This window comes from Aplidium turbinatum, chromosome 3 (genome assembly GCF_918807975.1).
Source record: "Aplidium turbinatum chromosome 3, kaAplTurb1.1, whole genome shotgun sequence".
Taxonomy (NCBI): domain Eukaryota; kingdom Metazoa; phylum Chordata; class Ascidiacea; order Aplousobranchia; family Polyclinidae; genus Aplidium; species Aplidium turbinatum.
The window spans coordinates 29,177,768-29,196,100 of record NC_137474.1 but is presented as its reverse complement, the minus strand read 5'-3'; the positions used below and the strand labels follow the sequence as shown (position 1 = coordinate 29,196,100).

The window sequence follows — 18,333 nt, the reverse complement described above, 5'->3', positions numbered from 1 at the left end:
AAAATGCTTTATTTTATTAATATTTTGCCGTGATCAATTTTTGACTGTTTACTTTGTGAAACATGCCTAGCCTTGACTACTTTGTGTTGATGCCAATTATTTCACTTTCTAAATCACAGTAAAACTAGTAATGACTGTAGCCTACTAACAGTTCTATCAAAGACGAAGCTTTCAATAAAAATACACCAGAAGATGATTGAAATGTGTAACAAACTTAACTTAAATGCCCAGTGTATGATATACCATACGCCATAAAACTAATACTTTCAAGAGTTTGTTTTTAAGAAAAATTGCATACAATGTGCTTAAAGACCATTTTGAAAAAGTTACCAAGACAGTGGAATACAAAAATTCTAATTTTTTTAATTTTGGGCATTAATGGTTAATGCGTTTACAATAAACAGAGCGAAATGGAGGGAGTTCATATGGGAGGCGACAGTTGATCATACATAATTAATCTGTTGAAGATGAAGAAGCGTTTACAATGGTCAAACCTGGTATAAACCTTGGCCAGGTAGAACTAATGGTAGAGACACTAATATTATGTCTTCCATTCAAGAGCACGCTGTAATAAATTCATCATAGTTTGAAGGCCGTCAAATCCATGTTTCTTTCACGTGGTGACATTTTAATATAAAATGTACAGTAGTAAGTTGTGCCCAGGGCCGTTGAGGATTGTACGTCATCGAACTACACCTTAATGGAGAAGGACTTACGTTGCAATATATTGCTGCAGACCACAAAGTATTATTGTATTCATCAATAGTTACACAATATTCTCGAACAATGCAGCCTGCAGTTGGCATTTATTGGATACAAGACGTATATTTGACGCAAAAACACGGTAGTAAGTACAGTACGCCCAGTCTGCAAATCCTTTTTTACAAGTCCACAGACGTTGAATCAACCTAAAAAATGACCGATTTGCCGACAGGGATAGGGGCAAGTGATATTGCATAAATTAAATAGTGAAAGCAGCGAAGGAGGCAACCGCATAGGGAGAGTTGCTTCATCGATCATTCGCTTCGTCAGCGATCGAACATAGATTATTTCTGACAAGTGAGAGTAATTTGAGTGTTACAGCTTTCTTCTTTAACAGCAAATCTTTGAATAAGTTAATATGAAGCTAAAATAAACTTCATACGAAATAACTCTCCTCTTAAAAATAATCATGTTTCCAATGTACTTACTGTAATAAATCTACGGTAGTCTGCCAGTAAGTTTCAGTACGGTCGAGGACGGTAAGCGAACGACTGGACTAAGATTAAATGTTTGGTCGGAAATGAATCAATACTGTATCATGTAACATTATACTGTGATATAATATACTGTGTCTATATAAACATAACTAAAACACCGAAAGATGAACAAAGTACTACAATACAAGCTTATCTAAACAAACCGAACATTGGTTTGTTTTTTGTCAACATGGAAACAGATCATATATAGGCTACACGCGGCATCAACCAAGTTCTAAACGACAATTAACATTGGGTTTGAATGGAACTGTTAATCTTGACATATACTGTAATTATCGAAACACAAAATGACAAATAGTTGAAAACTGGAACTGTTCAAGTTTAAAGACAACCAACGGATAAGGGAGTGAAAACCCTTCAATAAGAGGAAAATATTTTGAGCACATAAATAAAAGCATTTATAAAAGGGAATGTGTTGCATTTTCAAAAGAAACAACATGATATCTGGTCATAAATACAATCCACAGAAGATTTATAACAACTTTTACATCTCAAAGCAGCACAGTAAATCAGTAATAACACTAAACCCTGAATAAACGTCTATTTGCGATAATTAATTTGTTTGATGCAGAAACTCTGACGGTGTCAATTACCATGACGTCACGACCAGGAAAGTTAAAGTTTGCAGGAGACAACGGCATCAGAAGTTTCCCTTTGAAATATCTTCGAAAAGTTTTATCAAGTTTGTTAAGCCAAGTATGTAGCCATGGTCTGGGCCATCGTGAACGACAGAGGTGTCCATATGTTGATGAGTGGATTTCGCGAAATCGATCATTCGGATGTCAACATGAACTGAACGTGATTCGTGACGCGGTGCTGCTGTGGTTAGTTGGCTGCTCATTGCTGCCATATTGGGTTTACCAGTTTCATTTCCCGGCGACGAAACGCGCACACACGGGCATGGCGATCGTTGCAAACGGATGTTGTCACAACAGAAACCGCTTTGTTCAGTGCACTTGTCATTGACACAATGGCAATTATGCGAATGACAATAACAAGTAGAGGTCACCGAATCCAAAGGAAATGGATCAATTGTATCCTGCTCCGGACACGAATCGCAATTATCGGATACGACAGCGGTTTGCCTCTCCACATTATGCTCATTTGGTTTAGCAAATGAAACTTTCAGAGCGTGTGCAGATGGATCAATATTCGGTTGAAGATTTGTAATGCTTCTGGGGTCACCATCGTACATGATCAAAAGGGAGCTGGAGTAAAACCTATAGCTCTTCAGCCGCATCAGACTGTCCCGGATGGATCGCAATCTTTTAATCACCGGTAGAAGAAGCTCATGTCTTGTGTGGAGTCCATCATGAAAGAACTGATGCAGAGCCTCCCGTAGGCCGTCGACATCTAATGTCCTTCCATAATACTTATCGTGACAGACAAATCCTCTGGTATCTGCGTTGTAAACCTGAAACAAGAAAGATTCTCTAGACTACACAGGTCAAATTAATAGATATAATGCAAAAAAGATGTATATTAAAGCTCTGTTCTCATTTCGTTTTGACATTTTTTGGTTCAATATGATATGAAGGAAGGAAGTACATGGCTTTCATGTAGGTCCAATAAAGAATAGAAAACTGTACCAAGTACTTCAGTTCGGTGCAACGTACGGCATCAATAGTTCAAAGGATAACTTGATGGAATTGAACTGAAAAATTTTCAAATATATCCTTCTACAGAAATAAGATACATCACTACTGAAAACATCACAAAATCCTGAAGCACCCACGCAAAATATCTTCAGTGCCATTTCACAAAAATACATCATTGGCAAGGAATGCAAAAATAGTACTGCCTTAGCACAAATGAGATCTGGACAATTTCAACTTCCAAAAACCTCCTTACAATCATGCATCATACTGTAGCCTGAAGTGGGCAGTCGCAAGCTACTTATTGGCGTAAGCATGAAAGATACCACCAATCAGGTTTCAGGAAGGTACGCAGGGATGGGCAATTCAGAATACCGAATCCAGAAGGATTCTGATCCTTAAACTATCCGAATCCAAAATGGCAATAAAACGGGGTAATAAAATTCGGTTTTAAAGATATGCATAAGTCTTGCAACTTTGCAAGCTGTCAGCTTGAGAGTTGAGACAGTGAACGGAAAAAAGTGTGGTTTACTCACTTTTTTCTTTGCACTGACACCACCCACACTTTCAAAAACCTTTTGCACGGGTTGTGCAGGCACAGCGCATGCATCCCTACGTCACTCGCTCGCATGAGCAATCAAAGAAACTAAGCGCGCAATTTTCTTCACGCTTTGTACACATGCACACGTACACACACATCATGCAATGCTTTGTTTTGCAATCCACGTGCGTATGCGACTCTGCGATAGTTTGACTGGTGGCGTAATAACATTGAGCAAATGTCCCTGCTAAAGGAGTTGGCTCTGAAATATCTCGGCATACCTGCCACATCAGCATCTTCCGAGCGATGCTTTTCTCGTGCGGGCTTGACGGCAACTAAGCTGCACTTCCGTTTGACTGGTGCCAGTCATTTCATCATCATCATCATAATCCATCGTCGGTTTGTTTCCCACTAGTGGGGGTGGCCGATTGTTTCCGCGCAGCAATTGTTTTAATCCCTTTTCTCCATTTCACCCTGTCCCTTGCATCTTCCTCCTTCAGTCCAACTTTTTAAAATTCATCCTTCACTTGTTGTTTCCACGTTCTTCTTGGACGACCGCGTTTCCTCTTCTCATCCACCTTTAGATCTAGTGCCTTTCTAAGAAAACTTCCTTCTTCCATTTGGAATGCCTTAATATGTTGCACTGCAGCACACATCTACTTTGATTGTGTTGCTTATCATATTGTGTCTAAAATTGCAAATAAACATTGCATGAAATTGTTTACTTTCTGCGTTGCTGGAGCCTGGAAGTTAATAGGATTCGGTATTCTGGATTCGATTTAGTATTCCGGAATAATTCTGGAATAGTGAATTATTCTGAATTGCCCATCCCTAAAGGTACGCAATGGAGAAAGTGTGGTTTTTAGTAAACTGCAGATAGCAACAGTCTGCCAAATGAGGCAGAAATCAGGCCTATGAACATATTATAGAAAAGGCATGGAACTGAAAACAATACACACACGCCACGGTGAGTACACAAAACATTACGTCATGATAGCCTACTAAAGACCAAAGCTATTGAAAAGCAAATTAACGCATACTACAAATGTCGCCTGAGAAATTTAATTATTTTTCTCTCAAAATTGTTTTTTCTAAAAATAACTTACATCAAAAGCCAAACATCTGAACAAGAAATTAAAGCAGCTAGAGATTTGATAATTCTTACTTGGCAGAAAATAAGTTCATTGAAGTCTGTCTCCCTCGAATTATTTTGATTGAAAACCAGCGTCCAATTATTTTAACAATCAAATCATGGAAACCCTCGGATTAAATCATACATAACACTCAAGGATAACATTATGACGTAATTGCACAAGTGTTTGGTCGTCCACTGACGAGGCTCATAGTAATTATTATTTCGCATGAAAAGTAGCGCTACACATCGTTATCAAACTTTCATATAAGGGGAAGTTGGTTGCAAAGTCAAATTTTATATACATCATTGATTTAATTAAAACAAAATTTTATAACCGAGGAGAGAACGAATCAGCCCCAGTAATTATACAGAAGGGGTCTGCTACTATTCGGTGAGTCCGATTCGGTGAGCCCGATTCGGTGAGTCTGATTCGGTGAGTTCCTAACCTCTAATCTCTAACCCTAACTCCAAACCCCTAACCCTAAAACGGCAATGATAACTAGGCTACACTACCCAATAATTTATAAAAAAAAAAATTGAAAAAATCCCCCGTTAAGGGATCGGACTCACCGAATCGGACTCACCGAAACGGGCCATTCCGATACAGAAGAGAGTTAGCGCTGAAGGTTCTGTTTCCACAAGCTATGGGCCTTAAATTCAAATTCTTTCATTGTTAGCACATCAGCGATTACGTTGCGAACATATACTTACAGTAGGCCTACTTCAGATTAGGAAAAGTCATAAATTGCTTTTATAGCGGGTATGCAAAATTTCAAGGAGTAGTCATCCAAGAACCAAAAAAGTAATTTCACTTTAGACCTAAATCTACTTTTAAACTTGCGTACCCACTGTAGGCAATACAGATATTAATATAAGGCGTACGATCATAGCAGCGGATGCTGTAAGTTTTGTGCTCATGTGCAAACAAACCAAAAACTTTTCAGCACAAACACTAATGAAGAACATTGTTTAGCAAAACATATTCACTATTAGAAGTTCTGTTTACTTTGTGACTCTATATAAGTAGCACACGCTATGTTGATCACACGATGTTCTAACGTCGTGTAATGTAAACATTATCTTTAAACAATGAATCCGAACGATTGTTTACTACTTCTGTTACGAACAAGACAAAAGAACCTTCCGTATTGTCGCCACATGTGTTTGATGAGGACTATTTTAAGACTAAATTAATTGTCATTCGCTTTGGATAAATCTTTTGTCCCTAACTACGAAGATGACGAATGCCTTGTTGACATCATTTATCAGAAAGTATGAAAATAAACAGGGTTGCCACGGTGAAATCCCATGAAACAACTTTGTCACCTTATGCAGAATAGACTATTATCCCAAAGTAATAATCGGGCATTGCATTTCCAATTACTCAACGATTGAGCGATGTGTGATTCCATATCGCTGAGTTGCTTGCACGTGATTATGTTGATTTGCAAAATCGTTTATACGACGAAACACTTCATGACAGCAAAAGATTAAACTGGCTTTACAAGACGCAAGGCATCATAAGACGTACTTTCAATAAGAAATATTGAAAGCACCAAAACTTATGCATGTATCAAGTGCTGATTTTTAATCATTGAGAATTTATTATAATTAATAACTAATCGTCTATCAAGGAATAACTTGTCAAACTTCCAAACGTTCAACGACTCATACCTGCATGCCGGACAAGCGCACACCAAGGCTTTGTGTGGTGGTCGTCGCCGATTTTTTTTCGAGGCGTAATTTCTTGTCTTCGTCATCATGGTCGCCATGGATACGAGTGCCCATCTTTAAATCGAGGACACAGGGGCGTCGAAATTGGGAGGCGACGTTCTCAAGAAGAATGTACTCTGAAGAGAAAGCGCAGAGTAGGAGGATTTATCAATAATTGTAGGAGGAGTTTATTTAAATATAATTGATCACGTCGCAAGTTTCTGAAAAAAAGCCATTGTTTGAACTGCTTGAATTAATAGACTGTGGTAAACGATGGCAGTGCAGATTACTTTAGCCTTTTCAAAGAATGACATGAATAGACAAACAGGAAGTCAATTAAATTAGCATAAAGAATTTCCCAGGTCCTAAGTGATTGTGGAATAATAAAGAAATACATACATATTTCAATGCATTTTACCTATATGTGCTCACTTATTACAGACGATGCAAAACACGAACGACATAAAAAACACCAAGACACAGACCTCGGCACGTATAGCAGCTTCACGTTTCAATAGATTTCATAGAAATTCACGCCGGCTGCTTCATGGCGCCTGAGCGTTAAGATATATACAACCTATAGCGGTTCAACAAATCGAGCCACATAGTCTTGTCTCGACTTTTGGATTATACAATGAAGCTGCACGACGTCCTTGCAATAGATTAAATGGAGATGGTGTTTCAAAAACGTGATTGCAGCATTGTTGTATGGGATAGTGCAGCAATCGTTTGTAATACGCAACAGGAGACTGGTGACGCAAGAAACGGTAATTCTAGCTTGACAACATTCGGTTTAACAAAGTTGGCATATCACATATGAATGAAATGAGGACACGTGAATTTAACTTCTTGTTATTTAAAAATAAATTATGATGAAGATCGGTCACTTTTTGAATACAAAAATTCCGTCTTAAAACATAGTGAGTTTAATACTCGATTGGATTTATTAGATGAATTTTAATGCAATAATTCGACACAGCATCCCCGCAAGTCGTGAATTATTCATTGCATGGCAGCCATTTCTTTTAACGCATGTTATGACACAATAATGTAAAATGATGTAAAGTAGTGCATAGAATGCACAAGATTCATGGAAAATTTACTACCTATGATAATATAACACTGAGCAACAACACAGAATGTAGCATTAATTTTATTCAAACACAAAAAGGGGAAATGAAAATTTATATAATAAAGCGAACGTTTTCGGCTCCTTTCGGCTGATCAAGAAACCTTGATATGCGATTTGTTGCTTTTGCCATTATATCTAATGTTGTACTGTTCCGTTTTAACAGCACCATCTGTAGTTTGCAAGTTGAAATTTACTTTTTATCTGGGTCAAAACGAAAGCAGACCTGTTTGTAGTTACTATGTAAGGTACACATATTGATTTTCTGATGAGGGCTTCAAGAAATCCGAAAGGTGCAAATTGCAGAATTTTCATTCAATATGTTGATGTGTTGAGTAAAAATAATTAAGGCTCCGATCGAACGAAAATAGAAGTGGTGCATATCCATGCGCCTTAAGCAGGAATAAAACTTCCAACTTGATAGGAAAGCACAATAATATGCACCGCTGATGATTCCAAACAAGGGTGAAACTCGAGTAGGTGTCTTTTAGTTTCGTTCGATCGGGCCGTAATGACTTCACAAAATCGGCACATCCCCTTAATAAAAGTAATGTCAAAAACTCTACTGCTTTGTTTTACATGTTCGTGGGACAATACAGTATTATCCTCCTTAGAACCGATTATTAAATTGTCCAAACAATTTAAATTGAAACAGCTTATTTAGCAATTTACGATTAAGCAATTTACTAACCAGCCCATGTTTCACCACACGCTAAGCACGATCGCAAGCTGATTAAGGTAATTCGGAGGCAGTTTTAGAACAAACATACCAGACAAACTATCACTTAACGCCTTGGTTCTTCAGTAATCAAACTAGCTGCAACACTTGTGTTCCGATCTTAAACTTTCAAATCTCCAGACAGCAAAATCGGTCCTTTCTACATTGATTTAACGTCTATATCCGTTGTAGAAAAGACGGATTTTGCTGTCTGGGCCGGTTCAACATTGAGGTCAAACTGTGATGTCCCTGAACTTTGTACTTCGTGCCGAGTCAAATGCAGTAGGCTACATCACTACATGATGGCGTGTATTTTGCGAAGTCAGCAGAGGTTGGAAAAGTAGTTAAATTAATAGCACTCAAGAGTAGACTGTAGTCAGTCAAACTAGTACTGCTATTTCGCATTCATCAAATGCTGGCATTTGCACAACAATCTAACCTCTCAGTGTAATTTATTAAGAATCGATTTCGCTACAGTAATACTAATAGCATCGTCAGCTTATTTAAATAGAACTGCAAAGACATTCAATCAAACTGCATAGACATTCAACTTTCCGCCATCGTTATTGTTCTTTTAAAGTTAAATGATGGAGAGAAAACAAAAACAATATTTAGTGGCAAACAATAAAGCTCTTTACATATATAAAAGCTAAAACGGGAGAAGTAAATAAAACGAAACCCCAAACAAGCTCACTTTGTACTGCTCTGTCCTGGCTCCGTAGATAGCGTTTTAATCCTTCTTTGTGAACTTTAACGATCCATGGATTGATGGAAATGCTGGAAGAGAGCGACGATTCTTCATCTGAGCCCTGATCTTCATCAGATAAATCATCAGTGACACAAAGACTCCCGCTTCTTTTAAGTTTTATTCTGAGTAAAAATAAGCAAAGGATCTTAACATAAGCCTCTCGCCACTGAAAGGCATTTCGGTAAACAATCCGCAATATCCAGGTCAGTAAATCAATTCTTTTAAGTTGATTCAATGTTTGTAAACGTTGAAAAAATGTACAAAGCAATAGTTTGCTGAGTGAGTCCGTCAACAATCGAAAAAAAACTTCTTCACAAGGTAGGTGTTGAGTGCAAGACTTCTCAAGCAAGGGTTAAAGTTCATCTATCAATGGGAAAAATTAGTAAAAATGGAACGATAAATTGCATGATAAATATATAATATTATATATATCGGAATGGCCCGTTTCGGTGAGTCCGATTCGGTGAGTCCGATTCGGTTAGTCCGATTCGGTGAGTCCGATCCCTTAACGGGGGATTTTTTCAATTTTTTTTTTAAATTATCGGGTACCATAGCCTAATTATCATTGCCGTTTTAGGGTTAGGGGTTAGGAGTTAAGGTTAGGGGTTAGAAGTTAGGAACTCACCGAATCAGACTCACCGAATCGGACTCACCGAATCGGACTCACCGAATAGTAGCAGACCCATATATATATATATACCATACCCGAATAAAGATCACAAAGTAGTTGCCTCCTTAAAACTTGCAAACACTGACTGCTTTCCCGTCATAAAACTGCGAAGGCTTACTATTTCATTTGCGTGATGAGAATTATAGCATATATACGCATGGAAAAAATATATCATTTTAAGCGTTTACTTTACTGGATGTGCCGAAATGGAATATTCGCATTCTATTGAAATAGCAAATGTGCATCACAGTTTTGACGAAAACGACGAGTGAAAAATGTGTTGTGATTCACACCAATCTTTTACGTTGGTTGAAGCATGTGGTATAAAATTGTTTTCGACAAAAGAGAATCTTGAAGGATTCTAAAATTGAGTTTTAAGCATATACCATACACAAAACACAGCCCAATTTCCGCGTGTCAAAAGCAATTTAATTTCCGCATTCGGTATCAATATCATTGTCTGGATGTTCCAAAAGTCCAAAAAGAACGTGCCATTTGGCATGGCAACTTTTTAATTAAAAGTAAAAAAAGAATGATACACATCACTTGCAAAGTTAAACAACTATAACCTGCCGACTTTGCAAATTAACATTGTGTAGTGTGAAAGCATAGCGAGATTGATTGAGCACATTTAAAACATAGTTCTTTATTATATAACCTTTTTAAAACGATTTTGCAGAGAGGCAAGATCGATCTAATTAATATACTGATGCATTGGTAAGTATTGCCACACACAAAAAGTTAACTTTTCACCGAAGCAAAGTCACTTTGTCATGTTCACGATCTTTCTTTCAGAAAAAGACAAAGAGTTTAAACATCCAGTCTCCCAGCAAGTTCTGCAACTTATCACTGAACAAACAGTATGAATTTCTCCCAATGAAATGTTGCGTAACAGCATCCTGCGCTGTACTCGAAATGTGATTCGTAGAACTTCGTACTTTACCATTGTATATATAAAATGTACATTTTCAGTTGCTTCGGCCCATTAAAGTCTCAAAAAGATAAATCAATAGAGTTTATCTTGCAATATTTTTCACTTTGTAACGTTTGAAAAGGTTTAATCAACGTTATTTTGGTAAGTGGAGAGGGTCTGCTACTATTCGGCTAGTCCGATTCGGCCAGTCCGATTCGGCTAGTTTCCTCTTGGCTACAGTTTTGTATTTTATTTCACAATATCGTTTCTTTTGCATTCCGACAAAGAAAAATAAATTGAAAAGAAATTTAGCGCAAAATGTTCGAACTATTAAATTGAAATGTTTGCTCACATGAAATCGACATGTACGGTATCCTACGACCTACGTCACTGTCTGTATGCAAACTTAAACTATATTACAATCCTCAACTATTACAAAATTCCAAATCCAACGACGCCTTCTGTTTATTTAGAGAATGTTGTATTTTATTCCACAAATAATTTCTTTTATAGTTGAAATTATCGAAGTTTTAGATGAGTGGGGTTTAGACCTAACCACTGAGATCTTAAATCATATTTATGACACCGGAAACATCTCTAGTGATATGGTACGTTCCATATTCATAACTTTACCAAAGAAAACCGGAGCAACAGAATGCTCACTCCACAGAACAATTAGCCTTGTGATTTGTGAATCATCTAACAAAGATCTTACTCCGAATCATGATGATGAGATTGAGATCAAAACTAAAATTCCAAGTCATGCAACGCCGAAACCCGTGTTTATTCTAAACTGCCACTTAGGTTTTAACTTCATCTTTTATGTTAAACGCTATTTGGCAACTGTCTTTTTTTCGTTGACACGTTTTCTCTGAGACTTTATCTCATTAACCTCTATTGGTAATCATGAAAAATGTTGTTTTGATGTAAAACACTTATTTCGAACGAACCCAGACAATAAAATTCGTCATTTTTACATGGATTCAACGTCTGCAGACGTTCAATCAATGTAAAAATGACGGATTTTGCCGTCTGGGAAGGCACTCAAAGGTAAACACTGGATAAAATGCAAGAAGGCAAAAGAAACGATACCGTGGAATAAAATACAAAAATTCTCTAAATAAACAGAATCGGACATACATCTCTCTGTTATCATTTTTAATGTAAAAATTCAAACTGTGTTGTTAAAATTTCCGATTTTAGTTTTGGTTTGCATACAGACGGTGACGTAGGATACATGTCGATTTTGTGTACGAGCAAACATTTCAATTTAATAGTTCAAACATTTTGCGCTAAATTTCATTTCAATTTATTTTTCTTTGTCGGAATGCAAAAGAAACGATATTGTGGAATAAAATACAAAATACAATTCAAAATAGTAGCCCGAATAGGAAACCAGCCGAATCGGACTAGCCGAAACGGGCCATTCCGAAGTGGAGAAACAGTGCCTAATATCTTAGTACGAAGTGACACATTCCAGTGAAGTAAATAGAAATGATGCGATTGTAAATACTGCAGGACACAGTCAGAACGCAAACAACAACAACAACAACACATTTTAATTGGTGACGTATAGTCGAAGACCAATCCATATTTAGCAGGTCTCTAATCATCACTCTGCTATCGTTCCACGCTTCAACAATACAATGTAAACGGAAAATTGATCAAAACAACTTGAAGGACTGACCTTTTTGAGGTAGAATGAAAGTGATTGGGGTGTATGGGAGATAAACTTGCACTTGAAGATGCTACATTGTGATCAGTAGTCTGAAAAACACCGTAATTCAGAAGGGATAAAAGTTGTGGTGAACGCACAAATTGGTAAGACGAGAAATATTAACGTAGTTGTTGGATCAACAAACAATTGTTCAAGCTGAGATGTGGATTGGAATAACAAGATCGCGTGTTAAGGATATAAACCACACAAAGTATGGCGTGGCAATTCTTGAAAATTTTCAAACGTGAAAATAGAGCAAATATTCTAGTCACGAAACTTTTGTGTTCAGCAAACAAATCACCGTTTATGTGCAAATGAAATGTTTGCGCACTAAAGATGTTATGCACTTGCAATTGGAGATCTTGTTTGTGCAATGGCCACTTACGTATCACCAGAGTTATTTCATCAAACTTTTATTGACGTCGTCAATAATCTAATCAAGTAAAATATTTGTGATAAACGCAACTAACATTCAATCATTCAAACAATGAGCTTGCTAAGCCACTGATTCTCAACAAGGTTTTCACTTCTGCATATTGTGGACTTCGGCCATCTTTCTTGCCGTTCTACTTGATGTAATCAATAATCAGTACCGTAAAACAGCACAACTGCCTAAAATTTGTGAGCTGAAGTGTGACCACAATATGGTCTCACGCTTTATTGGATTTATCTAGTGGATAATATTTAACAGTATTACAATAAAACAGTAACAATAAAACATTAACACCATATTGTGATCACACTTTAACTCGCAAATTTTAAGCAAAGTTGTGCTGTATTACGGTAACCTGATACTCTTATGATTTATATATAGATCGACAGTCGACTAAATGTAATGTGGAAAACTTCAAAATATCATTGGTTGGACGGCATAGATTTTACAGGTTTACACCGACATGATCAAATAATTTCATGAATCCAAAACGCTCTTTGTCTCGATAACATTTTAAAGAAACGTAAATAAAGAAATAACAAGTAACATTGAATATTACTCACAATGTCTTCTATACCGGTGTAGGAAGTGCCTGGACCAAACGATTGTATCTCTTCATCAAAGCCTTCACTGGCACGATGGGGAAACGCTGTTAATTCTATAGTTCCATCTGATGACTCCTCAATATTTACATTTATGATTCCTGTCAAACCACAATGGAAGTTGTTAATCTTTTTGTGGCAAAGGGGTAACGTAAACAAAGGTTTCGCTTCACAAATTACATCACGCCGTTCAACGCAACTTTTCTTTAAATGATTAAAGGTAATTTTGAAGCGCTAAATCCGAATATGAGGTTGGTTGTTTTTACACAGCTAATAAGAGATAAAAACACTTCACAACTGCTACCGTCACTTGCCATTGATACTGTTTGTTGTCATACTCATAGCCGTTTATACTGACTTTGGTGAAGCATCTCCAACGAAGCCTTCCAGGCCAATAAACTCGTATCACAGTGCCGGGTTTTACTCAATGTTAAAATACAACCACAAGCTATAACAAGCTTCAATGCTGTGCTTTATTAAGTGGAACAAATATATGTACTATCCATAGGCGTCGAAATAGGGTGGGCCGGGTGGGCGGCGCCCACCCGGCCGTGAAACGAGGGTGGGCAAAATATGTTTCGCCCACCCTGTTTTCATGACACATGAAGGGTTCATTACAATTATTTCCGTTTTTGTTAAACGCTGAATTATCCAACCAACTGCAGCGCAACTTCTTGTTTTACGCTATGTCTCTCGCTAGGTATCCGACAGAACAAGCAATTCCGCATCCGCAACAACGCTGCGTTGAAAAAAAAGGCGATACTCACTGCATTGTTGTTGCTACGGCAACTGCCACACGCTGACAATTCCTGGTGGTAGAAAGCCACGTTTGATCTTTTCTCCGAATGGTCTCCGAATTTCGTTACGTCACAATCAAACTTCAGTTCCAGGTCAGCGTAAGGGAATACGAATATGACATCATAATGAACATGGCAATAAAATAACCGATACAAACTAAACACGTACTGAAATAATCGCTTTTTACAAATCTTTCCTCACAAACTTGTTGCTGGGTACAAATTGGGGCACCGCGCGATGTTGCCAATTCATTATTGAAAAGTTAAAGATGAAGCAACTTAGTCAAACATCTATATATATTTGCGCATTCTTAAAACCAGCTTCCAAAAGGCGTCGAAAAAAAAAATTTTTTTTTTGATATGACGTCGAGATGATAACGCTGAAGAAGCCACGTCCAGCACGAATGAACGTAGAGATGACATTGATGAAGAAAGCAGTGCTTCAAGGATGGACAGTGGTGAAGTCAATGTCTCAGACAATGCACCGGTAGTTGTAGAAGACAGCATGAGCCATGGAAATCTACCTGCTCCATTTTGACGTTAGCATGCTGCCTGCCGGATCAGCTTCCGGCTCGGGAAGGTTCCGTCAGCACAGTCAGCAGTCACCTAAGGTCCGAAGATTTTGCGGCAAATCCAAAGGCGCCACTTTGAAGATAACAAGTCACGAGTCACGCACTTTTTTGGTCAAAAAGGAAAACATAAAAAAAGATTGTTTAGTTTAGCAGCGCTCATAAGATCGCAAGACGTAAGAAAGCAACATCAAACTTGTTAAAGCTTAATTGCTGCAGCAACGCTAAACGCAGTCTTTGTGAGAAAGACTAGGCCTAACCAATAACCATTGCGAACATACACATTCAATGAAATCTGTTTGAAAACTCTCGCCCACCCAGAATTCCTTCCTTTTAAGAAAAAATCGACGCCTATGACTATAGCTAGTTAGCTACGCATTAAACCCAACTAAGAATATATACACTTTGTACTAAAATTGTCGCTAAATAATTTGGTAACACATTTCATTTTCTATGAAGTTGAGCCAATAAATAGTCGAGCTGTTTTCAACCAGAATTTTGTCAAAAATCTAAAATCCAAATGCAATTAGGGGACAAGTTTATTTGTGAGTTTGTGACACCAATGGCTGTCATTATTATGACAACAAGAAAGTGAGTAACAATGCTGGTCACAAATGGGTAGCTAATGGCCATGGAATAATTCGAAAATAAAAGACACTTTGAAATACTTCCTGAATAGTTTTCGATTGACGTTGATTTATGCAAAAACTTAACCTGAAGGTCACCAAAATGATGCGGTCTTATCTCTGCAGGTGCGAAATCAGTCTAACCCCTGTCATGATATACAATCAGTGCAAGGCTCGAGACTCGAAGAACCTCAGCCAATCATTCTTTTCATGACCATCCTGCAACAGAGGATTTCCCAAAAAATTGATCTCACCATTCGCCTAGATGCATGCCAACCACATATTAAAGCCAGGTTCAGACACATCAGCCCCTTTTGAAACCAAAGGAGCTGTCGTAAAGAACTTCATTATAACAATGCATTAATATAAAAGATTTTAAAGGCTGGCCATTTTGACATTTTCTTGAAAGACAAAAGTTGATTGTCTACATGGATGAAGAAAAAAGTAACAAAAACACTCATTGACTAACCTTTAAATCTGGGAGTAAACTGTAAAATGTCAGCAGGGAGAGATTTATAAAAAAAATGTTCCCGGTAATTCAGTGGCTTGCAAACTGTGGTTTCATTCAAACACATCATTGTTGCTCTACCCGATACCTGCAACACACGTAATTGCATATTGAGTTTTGAATTTTTTCTCAAATACATATTCTCAAATACACTATCAATAGTTCATACGATAGTTCAGTTTATTTTATTGGCGAAAAAACTAAAATATACAAAATACAATTAACACAAATAATCCGCACAAAGATGGCAGTGCAAGACCAAAAGGTCACCAAAGTAAGCCACCACCCAAACCAATATCATGGGGGAGACACAAATATTTAGAAATGTTGACGAATGGTTTTATACACAAAACAATGTCAATTGATTTAGGTCATGACACTCAAAATGAGGCCAGTTTGACACCACTCAAGAGCATACAGCTGTGTTTTTGGCAGCCCTGGTATATACTTTTTGACATACCTGAAGTTGGACAGGAAGAATTGTCTTCCTGTCCATTAATCTAAATACTTAGGTACCATGGCATGGCACAGTTACCGTACCATAAATATATTGATTGCTCATAGTAAAATATAGCACTACCGGTACCATAAATTTGGCTGCCGGGTAAAATAATGACCAGTGACATTCCAGGAATACTGGCTAGGAGGGATTTTGTCTCCGTGTGTTGGGTGAACTTAGGAGGTTGGCAATAACATTTGGACAGATGAATGATAAACCTGCACTGAAACTAACTGATTTTACAAAGGTGATAAACACTTTAGATTTCTCTGGCGATGTCTGAATTTTGATGTTTGAGATTAGACTCCGATGGAGGAATAAGCGGATTGTCATAGAAAGGTTTACTACATGAGTCTTTCTTAAGACATAGCACTTGTCATCAAAGTGAATTAATCTAAGCAAAGAAGACAGAAATACTGGATGACCTGGTAAACTGATTCTCAGATCTTTTGGTCAATAAGCTATGTACAATAGTTCTGCATTGCTTACCTGATGTAAAAATGGTTCTAGTGCAATTCCTTGGCAGAATGGAACTTCAGGGTTATATTGCAAGTCACACATATTGTTGACAATTATCATGTTGCAAAATGAATTTAATAAACTTAATGATAAATTTGAAACAGTATATATATATATATATAATAAAAATATCTACATAAAATTAAAAAAACAGTGTTAATCGGTTTAGCATAGTCTTTTAGAAGAGAATAACTATAATTATACATAATTAAACTAGACTGCTGAGTGCTGATGTTGGTGCAGTGAAACTGTCAAATGCTGATGCAATGATGGATTTTTTTAAAGGAGGTGGTTGATCTACAAAACTAGTGTTGCCTGATAAGGAATTCTGCACCATTTTGGGAAAACTTTAAAGCTGTTTAAGAAAAAACTTATATATATATTATATGGCAACATCTGTGTAGAAACAAAGCTTTCTCAAAACTTTCAAAAGTGTTATTCTTAACAACTAATCAAATAAATACTGCTAAGTTTGGTGTTCATGAGATGGTTATCTTTTCTGGCGCTAGTTTTGCTGGGATGCAACCTATTTTGTCCCTTGAACACTTTGTACTCCCATTTTGTTGAAGTGTTCTGGTGACAAAACAGGTTGAATCCTTGGCTTAACCCTTTCAGTGCGTGTACCCGGTGTTACCTGGTATAGCAACATGTCGGTGAAATGCGTGTACCCGGTAATACCGGGTAGTCAGTTAAAACCTTGTTAAAGCTAATTATTGACTTGCACGCGCCAGTTTGGCTTGTTTCTATGCACTAGAAGTTATTTGTAGCTGTTTAAAAACGTCAAACTTTAAAATGTCGGGGAGCAATGTGCGAGGTAGTCGATTCAATACGGAGGAAGCGGTAGGTCAGATTTTTGCTGACACAGACAGCCAGGACAATTTTGATATTGCTGATAGAAAAGTTTCGTTTCCGCAGGTTGACTATGACAGCCCGGGGAGTGATTGGGAATGTGATTTGAATGACTTTTATGATTTACATCTTGACCAGTGGTTCCCAACCTTTTTTGGTGTCGGAGCCGAATTTCAAACTTCAGAGTACGTATGGAGCCGCATGAAAACACTCAAGTAATTATAACGAAAATTCTAAAGCATGTACCAACGAATAGCAACACTAACAAGAAAAATAACACAAACCAATTTAATGTCCAACTTGGCGTTGGCTTTGAGCCAAGTTTGTCAAAGCGAGGCGCAATTGCAGAGGATGCAGTAGCTGCTTGAGGTGGTCATCGGTCAACCGATTGCGATATTTATTTTTGATTCTGATCATTTTATTGAAAAGTGCTTTACATACGTAAGTTGATCCAAATGCAGAGCTATTTTTCTGGGCATTGTTTTTCAAGTTCCGATACTCTCCCTCTGGAACTCGACTACAAAATTCAAGTAGGTCTTCACTTTGAAGTAATTGTTTGAGCTCGATATCTGACTGCATGTCTAGCAACTCCAATTGAAAATTATCAGGAGCTGTGGCCACATTAACTGCAATAGGATTTGCAAACATGTTCATCATTGGCAAAAATAAATTCATTCCGTTAATGCGGCAGTTGAACTCATCAATCAAGTTACTGGTAAGTCTGCTGTATGCTTCAAATGATCCATTGGTTCGATGGTCAGATAGTGTTGGGAAATGTGTTGTTTGTAACATC

General features: G+C 37.4%; 1 protein-coding gene across 1 annotated transcript; it reads right to left on the bottom strand.

Annotated features, from left to right (window-relative positions):
• Positions 1 to 231: 231 nt before the first annotated feature.
• Positions 232 to 16,813, bottom strand: LOC145766465 (inositol hexakisphosphate kinase 1-like). The gene is made up of 7 exons (XM_082578182.1): positions 16,662 to 16,813; positions 15,635 to 15,761; positions 13,135 to 13,274; positions 12,109 to 12,188; positions 8,785 to 8,960; positions 6,205 to 6,380; positions 232 to 2,673 (listed from the first exon to the last, which is right to left on the bottom strand). Exons 1-7 carry the CDS (start codon positions 16,749 to 16,751, stop codon positions 1,900 to 1,902), a joined length of 1,563 nt encoding a protein of 520 aa, XP_082434308.1. The 5' UTR covers positions 16,752 to 16,813; the 3' UTR covers positions 232 to 1,899.
• Between the last annotated feature and the right edge of the window lie 1,520 nt (positions 16,814 to 18,333).

Bases quoted from the DNA above. Each gene is read 5' to 3' on its own strand.
- LOC145766465 (XM_082578182.1), bottom strand. From the start codon at position 16,751: ATGATAATTGTCAACAATATGTGTGACTTGCAATATAACCCTGAAGTT. The intron at 8,961-12,108 runs GTCAGTCCTTCA...ATTTTTACTCAG, and splicing joins TTTCATTCTACCTCAAAAAG to AATAAAACTTAAAAGAAGCG. The intron at 2,674-6,204 runs GTATGAGTCGTT...TTCTTGTTTCAG, and splicing joins TGCGCTTGTCCGGCATGCAG to GTTTACAACGCAGATACCAG.